Source organism: Schistocerca nitens, chromosome 3, assembly GCF_023898315.1.
Source record: "Schistocerca nitens isolate TAMUIC-IGC-003100 chromosome 3, iqSchNite1.1, whole genome shotgun sequence".
Lineage (NCBI taxonomy): Eukaryota > Metazoa > Arthropoda > Insecta > Orthoptera > Acrididae > Schistocerca > Schistocerca nitens.
In genome coordinates this window covers 872,067,642-872,082,956 of record NC_064616.1, presented here as the reverse complement: position 1 = coordinate 872,082,956, position 15,315 = coordinate 872,067,642, and the positions used below count along the sequence as shown (strand labels likewise).

Genomic DNA, 15,315 nt, shown 5'->3' with positions numbered 1-15,315 from the left:
CAGCATATTATCTCTGCCGCTGTGCTTTAAATTCAAATTATGAACTACTTGAAAGAGCTCCATATTATCCCCTGTTACCTTACAACCCCTATGTCTGGCACTGGCAGCTCCTCAGTTTTTCATGTGATACCATGATAGTACACTGTGTATGATTGTGGTACCATGCCAAAAACTGAGGAGCCACCAGCACCAGCCACAGTGGGTCCAAAAAATCTTTGGATGGCTTTAACATAATCCAAAAGCAGTCATAATAAACAAATGTTATTGTGATATGTTTAGCCAAGCAACTTCAATTTTCCCATCATTATATTGTTTACTGTTTTGTAGCATTTGATTATGATGAATAAGGAATTAAGTTTTGTATCTAGCTATGTATTTGGGAAAGGTATTAGATTGTTAATCTCAAGTGCACATAACACTGCCACAATCCCTGATCTCTAATGTGAAATGTGTAGTGTACTGCAGAGAATAAGACAAAATAGGCAATTTTGTCATGGATTTAGAAAATATTATTTTCTTCACTCCCAGTGATTTCTTTTCTCTGATCCTCATGTTCGTATACACAGTCTAGTCACATTAATGTGACCACTACCTATGTTCAGCGTCAATGAGCAATAACCACTCATAGACAGCAGGTGGCAGCACTAGCAGTGGAAGGAGTATAAAGTGTGTTAGGCCAGGGGGTGGGGGAGGGAAGGTGTGAAAGCAGAAAATAGTGCAGTCACTGTTGTAATGCAAAAACGGAGTGATTTATCTGATGTCCAAAAGTCATGATCATTGGCTTTCAGGGCAAGGGGGGAAGCAGTTTCAAAATGGCTAACTTTGTTCATGCAGCCCTGTGTTTAAAGTATACCAGGTGCTGTGGTGCGACATGGACCACGGATGACATGGTAATGATGGCTGCAGAGATGTGTACAGGTGAACAGATATACAACTGTTGAACAACTATCTACTCAGATGAACCAAGGGGCCATCAACAGTGTCTCCACAATGACAGTTCAGCTAATATTGCTATGTATGGGCAACTGTAGCTAGTGCTTGGTTCATACCACTACCACCTAAGTAGAAGGCTGGAGCACAGTTGGTATGGCATCATGCAGAGCAGGCCATGCTTGTCAAGGCATTGTGTATGCTCTGCAACCTTTCTCAAATGATTTTACAGAATCTATTTGGTAAAAAAACTTGATTTCTATGTTACTTGTAGAATTATATGTCAGCTTCATGGTGAAGTGCACATGATTTCACTGTGTTATCCTGTTATTTCACATATAAGTAACAAATTCAAAAACTTTGAAATGAAAAATAGGAGACACTATGAATTTTCATATGATGCATTTTGGACCATATGTTGCTGTGCATGAAATATAACTAATATTTTGATATTTTCTTTAAACTTGGCACAGGATCATATATACTTCCAGTCTTAAGGATATGGTTTCCATGTAGCAGCATTCATTTTTGATTGCATGCATACAGAAATGAAATATTCATAACATCCCATTGTATTTCTAATAGTGAATAGCTGGGACTGAAACTTACCAAAGGATTTTTTTCCCAATCTTCAGCTGAGAAATATGAAAATATTTTGCAGCAAATAGTGTACCATCTATTTATTCCTATCCACATTGAGAGAGAGGTGTGAACCTCTTCACCTTAATTACATTTGATGCATTAAGGATAAATTATATGCACATATTTATAATCTATAATGAATTGTGTCAAGCAGTTAATAAAATAATGATATGATGTCTTCATAACCTTGTTAATCACAAATAAATAGGCATAAAGTTTGTTATTTCAAATAGAACAATTCTGCATTTTTGTACAGACTAAAAGTGACCCAGTAAAACTCTTTTGTAATTCTGAAGCTGTGAAGAAACTGACAACTTGCACAATCTTGCGAACCATTCATCAAAGACACTTTCAATGATTAATTAAGAGATATTTGTAGTAAGTAGGTTCACTCCCTCAGTCTGTGAAAGGATAGGAATGGAAAGAGGGTATGCTATTTAGATTCTGTCTGTTAATCATATGGCAGAACATCCCACTCTTTGTGTGCTAGCATTTGCCACAATCTAATTTTGATATCTCAACCAGATTACATGGTATGAGGGATGTTATGAATATTTCATCCCACACTCATGCAGTTGGAAGTGAACATGCTACATAAAATCCATTTTCTAGAGATACCCTCCCAAGTCTAAAGAAAAACTAAAAATTTCATAAACAGCAACATCAGATATAACATTCACCAAATGGAAATTAATAGCAACCGCTATTTTTCGTCACAGTGTTTTCAAATTTGTTATGTATATGTGAAATGTCAGAATAACTATAACCATTAATGAAATGAGTGACACTTCACCATGAAGCTGACAAACGAAGCTCAAAGTAACACTGAAATCAATGTTTTTTTACCAAGTAGGTTCTGTAAAATCATTTGAGAAATATTGCAGGCCATGTACCTTGACCCTGTGCAGTGCCTCATCAGTCCTGGCCTGCTCTGTGTGACATCACACTGAGCACACTGTGGCCTTTTCTTTAGGTGGCAGTGTTCATGCACTCATTATGACTGTTATTCATTGCCAATGAATGCTGGAATTTGCATGCTAATACTGTAATTGGACATCCACTGTATGGTGATGGTTGCCCTTTCCAGATGAATCACATTTTATTCTCCAGTGGATAGATGACTATTACATGCATGGCATGAAACATCTGAAAGCAAACATCCTGTGACCAAGAGGTAGTGTTATGGTCTCAGGAATGTTTTCGTGGCATTTCCTGGGTGATCTCATCATTCTGAAGGGCACAAGCACAATAGCTCAAGACAAATATATATCTATCCTTGATGACCACGTCCACTCCTACATGCATTTTGTTTTTCCTCAGCATGATGGTATCTACCAGCAGGACAATACAATGTGTCACACAGCCTGCAGTGTACCTGCATGGTTTGAAGAGCATCAGTAGGTGTACTCCGATGGCCACCACACTCCCTGGATTTAAACCCAACCTAAGATTTGTGGGATGAACTCTATTGAGCTGTTCGCACCATAGACCCTCAGCTGACAAATCTGACCATGGCACTGGAATTGGTATGGTTTCACATTACTGTTGGTACCTTCCAGAACCTCACTGAGTACATCCCTTCACATCTTGTGGCAGTCCTTGTTGCAAAAGTAGTTATTCAGGCATTTGACAGGTGGACATATTAAGGTGACTGGATGCTGAAATTCTAATAAATATAAATGTTTATTGCAATCAAGTGCCATTTGCACACACACACATTTGTTGTAGTCTGAAAATAACTTATAAATCTTGATTATAAACTGTGCACAGATATTCTACTACGTAGTGTCACTATTTCAATTTTGTGATACTTCAGGTTACCAAAATATTGCAAACTCTGGATGATTCTAGATGAAAGATTACCTGAGATCACTTCAAACTCATTAAATGTAGAGAAACACCAAAATAAAAGTTGTTTAATTTTTACATTGATGAGGATTGACAGTAGATCAAAATTAGATAAAAATAAATTTGCTGAATACAAATAACTTGGCATCAGCTGTGTTAGGTACAGATGTTCTACCTACTGGTGACAGGAAAATTTGTGCCAGACTGGGGGTTGAACCCAGATTTTGCTTATCACAAGTGATAACCTTATCATTAGGCTATCTGTGCACACCTCCCAGATCAACCTAAACTTCTGTATGTCACATTGACTATCACTAAACCATAGTCTCTTACTTTCATCACTGAATGTTTGAAACTTAATTCTATATTTTCATATAACTGAGAATAAGGTTATGGGGAACTGAGACCTATGAATTATCATCTAGTGCCTGCTCGGCATGTTATAATTACACTGATAATGTCTGACAGCCATTCAAAATATATTGTGTACATATGTTCTACCTATTGGTGTCACTGAAAATTTGCAGCAAGCTAGTGACTTGAACCTGGGTTTCCTGCCTATTGTGAGTGGTCACCTTACCAATAGGCTATCTGTACATGCCTCATGGACCAACCCAAATTTCCATATTTCATGCTGTCTACAACCCTACAGATAGTTTCTTTCTCTCATTACTGAATGCTTGTAGCTTAATTCTGCAAGCAGTGAGTGACGAAAGTAAGAAACTATAATACAGAGATGTGGACAGTGTGACATATGGAAGCTTGGGTTTGTCTGGGAGGTTTGCATGGGTAGCCTAATGGTATGTTGACCACATGTGATAAGTTGGAAATATGGGTTTGAGTGACAGTCCACCACAAATTTTCATATGTCACCAATAGGTAGAACATCTGCACCTAATAAATCTGATGCCAAGTTATTTGTATCCAGTGAATTTGGTTTGATCTAAAATAAAAGAGCATAAGATTAATAATACATTTTCACATTTAAATCATTTTTAAATGGAGTGCAGACATAAAAAGAATTCTTATCCATAAATACTTTTCAAGAAGAAAACTATAATGAAATAACTCTTACGGTGAAAGAAACATAATCCTCCAGCCATAGCTTCAGCAATGAATTCTGTTTCAGCCATGTCTTCCAACACTGCAAGATACCCTCCTTCATCTGAGCATATTTGTGCAGCCTCTTCCCATGTCACACGCTCACGATGAAATGCATATTTGTGCCCTTGATAAATATATGTTTCTTTGTCAACTGCAACCAACCTTCTATTGTCAGGTACTGAAAATTTTATTTGCAAAACATTAGCACGACAATGTTGAAATATGTAAATAATAAGTACAACCAATAATTCATCATACTACAAATAATATGCAAACACTTCAGGGGTACACTTACTGAAAATAGTTTACTTTACATCATTGTATATCAAGAGCTGCATCTCATATATTATGGTCAGCTGTCATAAATTTGTTACCATACTTAATTTACTTACTTTGTTTGGAAATTCATTGTTTCAACCTTAGAGGTGTATCTCAGTGACACCTACAGTATTGCAAACACATTGAGTATCTAGCAACATTTTGCATGTTACAATAAATCTACTATTACAGAGAATCTTGTTCTGCATTCTGGGCATGGTTACTGGTGCTCGTTACAGCCAATGTATCAAATGTCTGACAGAAACACATACTTAAAGTCTTTCTTAGTTTTACTGTTTAAATATTGGTAGCTTAGTACTATTGTTAGTGACAAACATGCAGTTTAAACATTAATTAGAGTCTGATGACTTTTACTCAATATTACTTTACTCCCTCGACTTTTGTGTAATTTTGTTTACTGCAATTATAAGTTTTTAGCTTACGAGCATACAAGCTGAGAGAGCTTTCCATGATCTTCAAATTGAGAGAAATCCTATTATTTATGTTTACCTGCAGCATATACTTGTGGCTCTGAAAACTGCTTGCAACATCCTTATATAGCAAACAATATTTTTCTTGAGAGTAGGATGGTAGTAAGTGCTGTGAGAGGGAATGGAGACAACTGAGTTAGGTAATACTCCAGTATTGGAGATAAAGAGTTGTTCATAGACAGTGGTAATAATTTGTAAGCACAGGCTTGTCATAAAGGAGGTTTATCCAAGGCCAGTCAAGATCAGCACTGCATGCTGACAATCAGTATATATATAAAACAAAGATGATGTGACTTACCAAATGAAAGTGCTGGCAGGTCGACAGACACACAAACAAACACAAACATACACACAAAATTCTAGCTTTCGCAACCAACAGTTGCTTCGTCAGGAAAGAGGGAAGGAGAGGGAAAGATGAAAGGATGTGGGTTTCAAGGGAGAGGGTAAGGAGTCATTCCAATCCCGGGAGCGGAAAGACTTACCTTGGGGGAAAAAAGACAGGTATACACTCGCACACACACATATCCATCCGCACATACACAGACACGAGCAGATATATATATATATATATATATATATATATATATATATATATATATATATATATATATATATATATATATATATATATATATATATATATATATATATAATGAGATTATCTTGAAAAATATACATCAGGTAAAAATAGTGGGTAAGACAAGTTCTTAAGCTCAAAGGGGGACATAAAATGATACTACACGACCGAGCGAGGTGGCGCAGTGGTTAGCACACTGGACTCGCATTCGGGAGGACGACGGTTCAATCCCGTCTCCGGCCATCCTGATTTAGGTTTTCCGTGATTTCCCTAAATCGCTTCAGGCAAATGCTGGGATGGTTCCTTTGAAAGGGCACGGCCGATTTCCTTCCCCATCCTTCCCTCACCCGAGCTCGCGCTTCGTCTCTAATGACCTCGTTGTCGACGGGACGTTAAACACTAATCTCCTCCTCCTCCTCCGATACTACACGATACCTCCAGCTCCCGCCCCCTTGGGTGGGGCGGGGGGAGACTTTTAAATGAAATTAGCCATGAAGAAATTGTTCAAAATTATCCCCATTTGCTTCAACGCATACAGTCAATCGTCTGCAAAAGCTGCCACAGTTTTGAGCAGCACATCTCGTGGTATGGCTGCACACGCTCTTAGAATGTGTTGCTCCATATCGTTTCGGGTTGTGGGTTGTCTGTCATAAACAGTATTTTTTAAATAACCCCACAAGAAAAAATCAGGAGATGTTAGATCTGGTGAACGTGGAGACCCCTGCATTGGGCCACCGCGTCCTATCCACTGACCAGGGTACCATAAATTTAAAATGTTCCGCTCATTTTTAGCATAATGGGGAGCTGCTCCATCCTGTTGTAACCACATTCGTTGCCTACTTTCTAAATCAACATCTTCCATTAGCTCCAACAAATCATCGCAGAGAAGTTGTGAATAAGATTCCCCAGTAACATTTCAGTCAAAAAAATACGGTCCCATCAAGTAACCATTTAAAATACCACACCAGACCATTAACACCATTTGTGTTGATTGTCAATGGGCCTGTACCAATGTGGACTGACAGGGGGCCAATAATGACAATCATGATGATTTAATTCTTCATTGTTTTTGAATGTGTCTTTATTGGTGAACATAATGTATCTAAAAAAATCATTGTCACTTCTTATCATTTCCAATGCCCATTGGGAGAAATGCACATGTATTTGCATATCTTTCAGCATTAATGCCTGTGTCAGTGTGATATGATATGCATGATACGAGGGCGGTTCAGAAAGTAACCTCCGATTGGTCACAGTGCGGGTTGTGGGGGGAGTAGCGACGCCATCTGTGCATTCACGCACTCAACAGGTCAGTCGGCATCAAGCCGTGGTCGAGTGAACGTCGTACCTGCGCTAGTTTAGTTTTTGTGGCAGTTTGAAATGTGTGCTGCAATAGAAAACCCCGCCAAATGTGAAGTGCGTGCTGTCATAAGGTTTTTTACAGCCAAAGGATATTCTGCAGCAGCTATTCATCATGAGCTTTGTGCCGTGTACGGACCAAGAGTTATGAGTGAAGGAGTTGTCCGTGAATGGGTACGTTTATTTAAAAGTGGACGAGAAAACGTTCATGATGAAGAGAGGAGTGGTAGACCATCATTGGTGACTGACGAACTCGTTCAGACAGTTGATGCAAAAGTTCGTGAAAATCGACGTTTCTCAATGTCGGAGTTGTCTACTGGTTTTCCACAGATTTCTAAGACTCTCTTGTATGAGATAGTGACAGCAAGATTGGGTTACCGTAAGTTCTGTGCACGTTGGGTGCCCAAAATTCTTACCGACCACCACAAAACTAAAAGAATGGCCTCTGCATTAGACTTTCTGTCACGTTATGAGGACGAAGGAGAACCATTGTTAAACAGAATCATGACCAGTGACGAAACCTGGATTAAGTACGTGAACCCTGAGACAAAAGAACAATCAAAGATGTGGGCACATTCAAATTCGCCTACCAAACCAAGAAAAGCCTCGCAAGATCTTTCTGCCAGAAAACTGATGGCAACAGTGTTTTGGGATGCCAAAGGGGTGTTGTTGGTTGAATTCATGGAACATGGTACAACCATTAATCAAGACGTGTACTGTGAAACAATAAAAAAGTTACGACGGGCTATACAGAACAAACGCCGTGGTATGCTGACTTCCGGTATCGTTTTTTTGCGCGATAACGCCCGTCCTCACTCTGCTCGTAGAACAACGGCCCTTCTTGAGTCCTTCAAGTGGGACGTTATCAACCATCCACCTTACAGCCCAGACCTGGCGCCAAGTGATTATCACCTCTTCATGCATTTGAAGAAATGGCTCGGCTCACAGCGGTTTGATGACGACGAAGAGCTCAAAGATGCGGTCACAGGCTGGCTCCAGGCACAAGCGGGTGATTTTTATGCAGAAGGAATTTCAAAGCTTGTGAAGAGATACGATAAGTGCCTCAATCGCTATGGAGACTATGTAGAAAAATAGTGCAAAGATGTAGTTGTAAGATGTATATATTAAAATATTTTTATTTAACTTGGTGTATTTTTTTAAATCAACCGAGGGTTACTTTCTGAATGGCCCTTGTATTTATGTGCCTTCAAAATCCTCAAAACAGTTGATTTCAGTAATCCAGTTTGTCTCTGAATCGTATAACTACTCATTTCAGGATCCAGTTGAATACGGGCAAGAACGATAAGGGTATGAGCATCATTTTCATTGTATTCACAATGATGAGGTGGATGGTGCATGTATCCATTTCGAGCTCACTGAGTGCAATTTTGAATAATGTTTTTGCTTGGATGTTGCCTGTTTGGGAAACTATCTGCAAACATTTGCGCAGCTGCAGTGTACTTGTTATGGCATTCACCTAAAATTAACATCACATGAACAATCTCTGCAAGAGGATAGTGAGCCATGTTTCGCTAAAGAATAATTTACTTTCGTCAGTTGATGTTTACGGTTCACAATCTGAAAGTGAAGTGACGTCTGATCGCATTGCACCGACCTTTATACTGAGTCATAGTTCTCAGTTTTGCCATGGTAGTGACACAGTCTGGTGTGTAATGCAATTGTGAAGAGTTCCCTAACAAGACTGTAACACCATTTCATCCCCCTCCATTAAAAACTATGGTGAGTAGGATACATTTTGTAAAAAAATAGTTTAATTTGGCGTAATGAAAGAATTGGTGCACATTTTGTATCAATTTGATGCGTTGTTCTCAGATCATTCTAAATAAATTGGAGTTCTTTCCTAATTTTAATTTTTCTCCATTTCAGCGCCATCAGTCAATGGTTTAAAAAAATGTTTCAGACAAAACTTGATTACTTTTTTTATGGAGAATCCGAAACTGCAATAAAAAAATGGGGGTTTCTATTTAAGATTTAAAAGTTGCCCCTTGCCCCTTCCAAGGGGGGGGGGGGGGCTGGGGTTCATGTGTAGTATCATTTGATCCCCCCTTTGAGCTATTTTTACCCGATGTATAGTTTTCGAGATAATCTCATCTGAAACATCAGATGTGTGTGTGTGTGTGTGTGTGTGTGTGTTTGTGTGTGTGGAAACACTCACTATCTTATTGGTAACAGAAGAGACAGGAATACTCCAACACATTATTATAATATTATAACTGACTTTATTTAACCAAGCTATGTCATTAACACAAACACTAACAAGGATGCATATCACCTAAACAGAAAACCAAAGCATGTTGTACATAAAGAGCAACACACTTAACTGTTCAACCATTGCTCCATTACTACTGTTGGTCACCACAGAGCCTGAACGCCCAGTAGTGTGGAGCATGATGGAAGGGTGTCATCAGTGGTGCCACTGCATGTTGGAGCCGTGGGTGTAAGCTTGCATGACCGACCATGTCATGACAGGTCCCAAAGGAGGGATTTTGGTGAGTGTGGACTCCAGAGGAAATATAGTCATGTAGCCATTCAGGGAGCTGAAGATAACAGTCTGCATGCAAGAGTGGAATTGTGGGACAGACTGCACAAACAGACATAGTGATAGTGGAAAGCCTACTGCCATCATTCAGTTGTGGCAACGTTGTGTTCTCTCTCCGCATCTGAGGGAAACTAGAATGAAAGTAGAAGTGTCACACACAATGTGGTAACCGTATCACACACAGAAGGATGACGTGCCAAGATGAAGATGGTATTGATGCATAGGTTGATGGTAAGGTAATCAAAGTGATAGTCAGATATGTCCACAGGAAATATCATGTGCATGTTGGGTGGTGAAGAAGCGAGAGCCGGTCGATCAAGTGGAATACCAACATCATGATGGGGTAGGGGGGCAGGAGCTGGGCCAGAGTCAACCTCGACAGAAGAAGGACAGAACGCTGAGGAAATGAAACCTCCCATGATACTACAGATGTTTCACATGACACTGTATGGTTTGGGGACACATCTGCAGGTGGCTCATTGTCCAAAGTCCAAGTAGGCTTGACCTAATTGACAGAGACTGTCTGTTATTTACTGTTCAGTAAATTGTCCATAGTATTGTTTACCCTGGCAAACATCTAGTGAGGGCCTGAGTAAAGAGGCTGCAGTACTGCTCAGAGTGTGTCATCATGCAGCCTTATAAACACGCAGTGAGCCAGCTCATTCTGAACAAAAATTTGGGGTGTTGAACATTGCTGAGGGGGAAGGGTGCACAACTTGGCAATGTGTAATCTAATATGCTGTACCAGGGCAGAAAGCTCACCTGGATGTGTAAGCATGGAACCTTTCATGTACTCAGCAAGCAGTATAAGAGGTTCACTGTACAGCACACCTGTGAGCAGAGCCTTTAAATCTTCTTTGTATGCTGAACGAATGCTGACCAAGATGTAGGGTAATGCCTCAGTGCAGGTTTCTTCATGACACATGAGGGACACTTTGAAAGTGCACTGCCAACATTCGATGAGGCTGTTGCTCTAGGGGTGGTAAGCAGTAGTGTGGAACTTGGCAATGCTGCACAGGGTGCTCAGTTTCAAACAAAGCTGGCTATGTTGGGTCAGAGATATACCGCTCATGAACATTACTGCTTATACCATAACAGACACATTTATCAGTATAGGGATTGCGTGATACAGCTGCCCCTATTTGGTTACAACCAACCAGGGGCACCTTTATTGAAGATCAAAAGTACGTAATGATGTACCTCAGATGATTGGGAGGGAGCCCATGATGTTGAGGTGGACATGACACAGTTGCCTTCTTGGTATTTCAAATCTGCCTATTGGAGCTGGTTACAATGGCTGGCCTTGTTCTGTTGACAAAGAATGCAAACATGGTTCCATGTCTGGCAGTCTTTCTTTATCTTTGGCCATATGAAGCGTTCAGTCATGATGTGCGCAGATGTCTTAATACTGGGATGCTTGAGGTCATCTCTGACTGTAAACGCCTTCCACTGAAGGACAACTGGTACAACTAGACACAAACTACCCATGGAGATGTCGCACAAGATCAGGTTAGTGGAGGCGAGTAGATGGCGGGAAACCACTGTAAGGTTCGTAACGTCTTCCTCCTGCAGTAGAGTTAACTCTTCAAAAAAGGAGAAGTAATTGCTGCTACTCTCAACAGGCAGTCCATAACTGCATTGCTCACTCCCCTAATGTTTCGCATGTCTGTTGTGTATTGGTTAATCAGGTCCATGCTTCAAAAGCATCTTGGAGGCAGATCCAGTGTGGAGTTGTAAATCACATCTGCCAGGGGTTGATAGTCAATAAATATGGTGACTTCATGACCCTCTGTGTCATAACAGAAGTATTTAACTGCCTCAGAAACTGTGAGAAGTTCATGATCAAATGCAGACCACTTTCATTGTGGACATCAAAGTTTTTTGAAAAAGAAGCATGGTGGTGGAATGGAATCACCTTCATGTTGTTGGAGGACAGCATCTATTGAGTAATCACTTGCATCCTTGGTGATGGAGATATGCAGATCCACAACAGGGTACATGAGTGTGATGGCATTAACTAATGTAACTTTCATTGCCTCAAATAATTTGATCATGTTGTACGACTATTGCACCTGATGTTTACCAGATGTTGGCTTCCCAGACATTGCATCTGTGAGGGGCACCTGGATGATGGTGGCCTTGGGAAGATGTCATCAGTAGAAAGTAATGGTGCTGGAGAACTGGCACAATTCCTGTAAAGTAGAGGGGGGAGGAAGGTCATGAATTAAGTCTATTCGATCGACTGGTGGTCAAATACCATTGGCATCTACACTTTGTCCAAGGAAGGTGAGGGATTCACAGTTTAATTGAGATTTGTCATGATTAATTGACAAACCATTATTTAGAAAAGCTGCCTGGACTTGTTGCAGGTGTATTTCATGTTCCTTGATTGACTAGTAAAATATTGAAGTATTGTCTAAGTTAGCATAGTAATTCAGCATCTTGAATAAGACAAAATCAATTAATTGTTGCTCCATCAACCACAGTCACTTCTTAAGTTGCGACAGATCATCAGCCTCAAAACAGATATGATTTTCTTAAAACATCTCTACATGCACAGTATGGAAAGCAAATCAGGTAAATCTCCTCTGAGGCAACAGTTAGTGATACAATGAATATATGTATGTTTAAAAATTTTGCTAATATTGTTATTTCAGTTCTTGCAGACATCCTCAGTTTCTTGCTTGTTAGTGGTATATATCACAGTGAGCGGAAACAAAGTTTAATTTGGCCAATATCCAAGCACAATACAGGTACTGAAAATTACCAAGTGACTAAAGGCCATCCAGCATATTACTTACAGTACCATCTAATGCCATGGAGTATATTGTTCATGAACAGCCGATGGACTATATTTAAACTTATGACATCTACAACAAAACTGAATCAGGCTTCCAGAAATACCAAAGAAACTACATTAATCAAAGTGACTGACAACTTGTACAGGTTTGAAGTGACCATTTTCTAATTTCTTGAATTAATCAAGGCTTTTGTTAAGAATGAAACAGCTGAAACATCAAACAGTGTATTACTGTAGTTTGACAGCTATCTTAAAAACATATATTGAGTTGCTCATGCATAGGAGAAGTCATAGTGGAAACATGTTTACAGAAGTCCATGGGGAGGGGGAGGGAGTAGTTCAGTTTTTGGTATGCTGTTTTCCTTCCCATATATTAATTATATTACACCCAGTCCTAAGAACACTGCTATTGCTGTATTATGTATAAATGACAACATTTGTTCAGTATCATGATTGGCACAAATATTAGTCACAAACTTAATACTAAGATGTCATAGGCCAACATCATATCACAACAAAACTTGAACAGTGAACATTTTTGTTTATGAAGCAGTTCCTACTATACTCATGGAGTGTATCCAGTTACGCTATCCAAAAACAGTAAAAGATCTAGTATAATCTTTGGCAAACATTCCAGCTCAAAAGAACAAATTGTCAGAACATTCAGGAAATTTTTCTCTTTCTACATAAAATTTTAAAAAAATTTCTGAAGACAGTTCCATTCAAAATAAAATAAAAATTGATCTACTCTGTAGCCATTCTGAATCTTTAATACTGTGATCATCAATTAAATATGTTTTTCCAGATTTTAGCCCTTTGCAGAAATTTACATCTTCATTCTCTGATTGTGTATAGTGTTACTTGGAAAGTCAGTTACTGCCATGAAACACTTCCCAGACACAGGAATAGTAAGTGATGTATATTCCAGTTTCATTTTTAATAATTATTCTTAACAAATTTGGTGACAAAATGGCTTCTTTATTGGTGTAGCTACTATTTATCTGTGTGATTTTAATGACTAGTTCACTAGTCACAATATAATTTTAATTACAGCTTGTCATGCTGCAGATTTCAGAAATAGCCTCACATCTCAGGCAATTACATATATACATGAAATGCTACATATTACATTATTGTTCATCTAATTGAAATTATATTATTTCAAAGGTGCCACAGTTCATAAACACCAGATGCATTCGCAGTGCATTATTCTAGAGATGTGATGATTTTGTTTTCAACCACTATCAATTTATTACTGTTTCACCATAGCATCAATTATTTAATCACTTGTACTGTTATCTGATATTAGCTTAAAATGTGTGAACCCAGTTATCTTTGAGGGTCAGGTACATACACTCATAGTGTATTTGTCATACCATCAATATTAAAAAAGGATGCTAGGCAGGAATACAAAACCAGAACTTTGTCTTTTGTGGGTACTGCTATTACTGACTGAACCATTTACACACAATTATAGGCCCATCCTCACAATTTCACTTCTTCCAGTATCTCTCTCCCACTTTTCAAATTTCACGAAAACCCTGTTATGTACCTTGCTGGATTAGACTTCATGGAAGAAAGGATATTTCGAAGAAATGACTTAGCTACACAATTTGAATTTTTCAGGAAGTTTCAAAACAGAATTCATTCTGCTGCACAGTGAAACATTCATGTGGAATGAATCCCATAGATGGAAGTAGTTGTTGTGATGACTTAATTTGTAACAAAAAGCTGAGAGAATAAAAGTTAATGTTTTTGAAGAGCAAACACCTGTAACTGATCATTTCAGAGTGCATATCTTAAAAACTGAGAACCTTACCTCTAGCATGCATGGAGTCAACCTTAATAGATCCCAAACAACAACAAAGAAGACATTGAAATTCATAAGTTAAGAAATTAAAGCCAATTAATATTCTTAATGCAAAATTAATTTTAGAGTTGACCTGGCCTTGAAACTAACTAATGATGAAACAGTTAATTATGCCAACACAAGTAGAGAGACAGTCTACAATGCTTGCGATAATGACACACTTTTAGGAGTAATTGTAAGTTTTTTGAAGGGGGGGGGGGAGGGGGGTTAGAACCTGCAGCTTACAGAGATATTTATGTTCTAAAAATTATGGCCACTCTCATACTGTTGTCTGCAATGCACTGGTGATTTGTGCACTCTCCTATGACCCATTTGTTTGTTTTTACAATCAGAGCTAGACAACATAAATTATCCATTGTTTATTATGGCAGCTGTCTGACCCTGCTGTTGATGGATATACCAAAATTTGCATTTCACTGTAGACCATTAATATTATGGTCTGTGAAAAACCTTGTGTCAGATTTATATATAAGGATGAATGTTTACATTTTAGCAAAGCTCTGGAAAAGGACTCAATTTATTAAAGTAGCACCAGTCATCTCATTCCATACAGCCATAAATCATGAAGGGGATACACACTGCATGCACTAATGCTTCAACCACAGAAAAAATGTAGATCAAAGATTGTATTGTATGCTGGGAATCAAACTATTATTAGAGACATAACACGAACAATTCCTCGCAGTGTAGTTGAAATCCACACAAAGAGTATTTAGAAGACAATTCCTCAAAGCATCTGAAGCAGAGGACTAACTCAGCCATTGAAATATTATTTGCAAAAGTGCATAATCTAATTAGCTAGAAACCTGGAAACAT

General features: G+C 38.7%; 1 protein-coding gene across 1 annotated transcript in view; it reads right to left on the bottom strand.

Moving 5' to 3' along the window:
- The window catches only part of LOC126249796 (uncharacterized), a 74,334-nt gene that overhangs the window by 46,794 nt on the left and 12,225 nt on the right, over nucleotides 1–15,315 (bottom strand). The window contains exon 2 of the mRNA XM_049951484.1: nucleotides 4,496–4,702. Within this exon, the coding sequence (XP_049807441.1) occupies nucleotides 4,496–4,702 (207 nt within the window). The remainder of the gene's footprint in view (nucleotides 1–4,495; nucleotides 4,703–15,315) is intronic.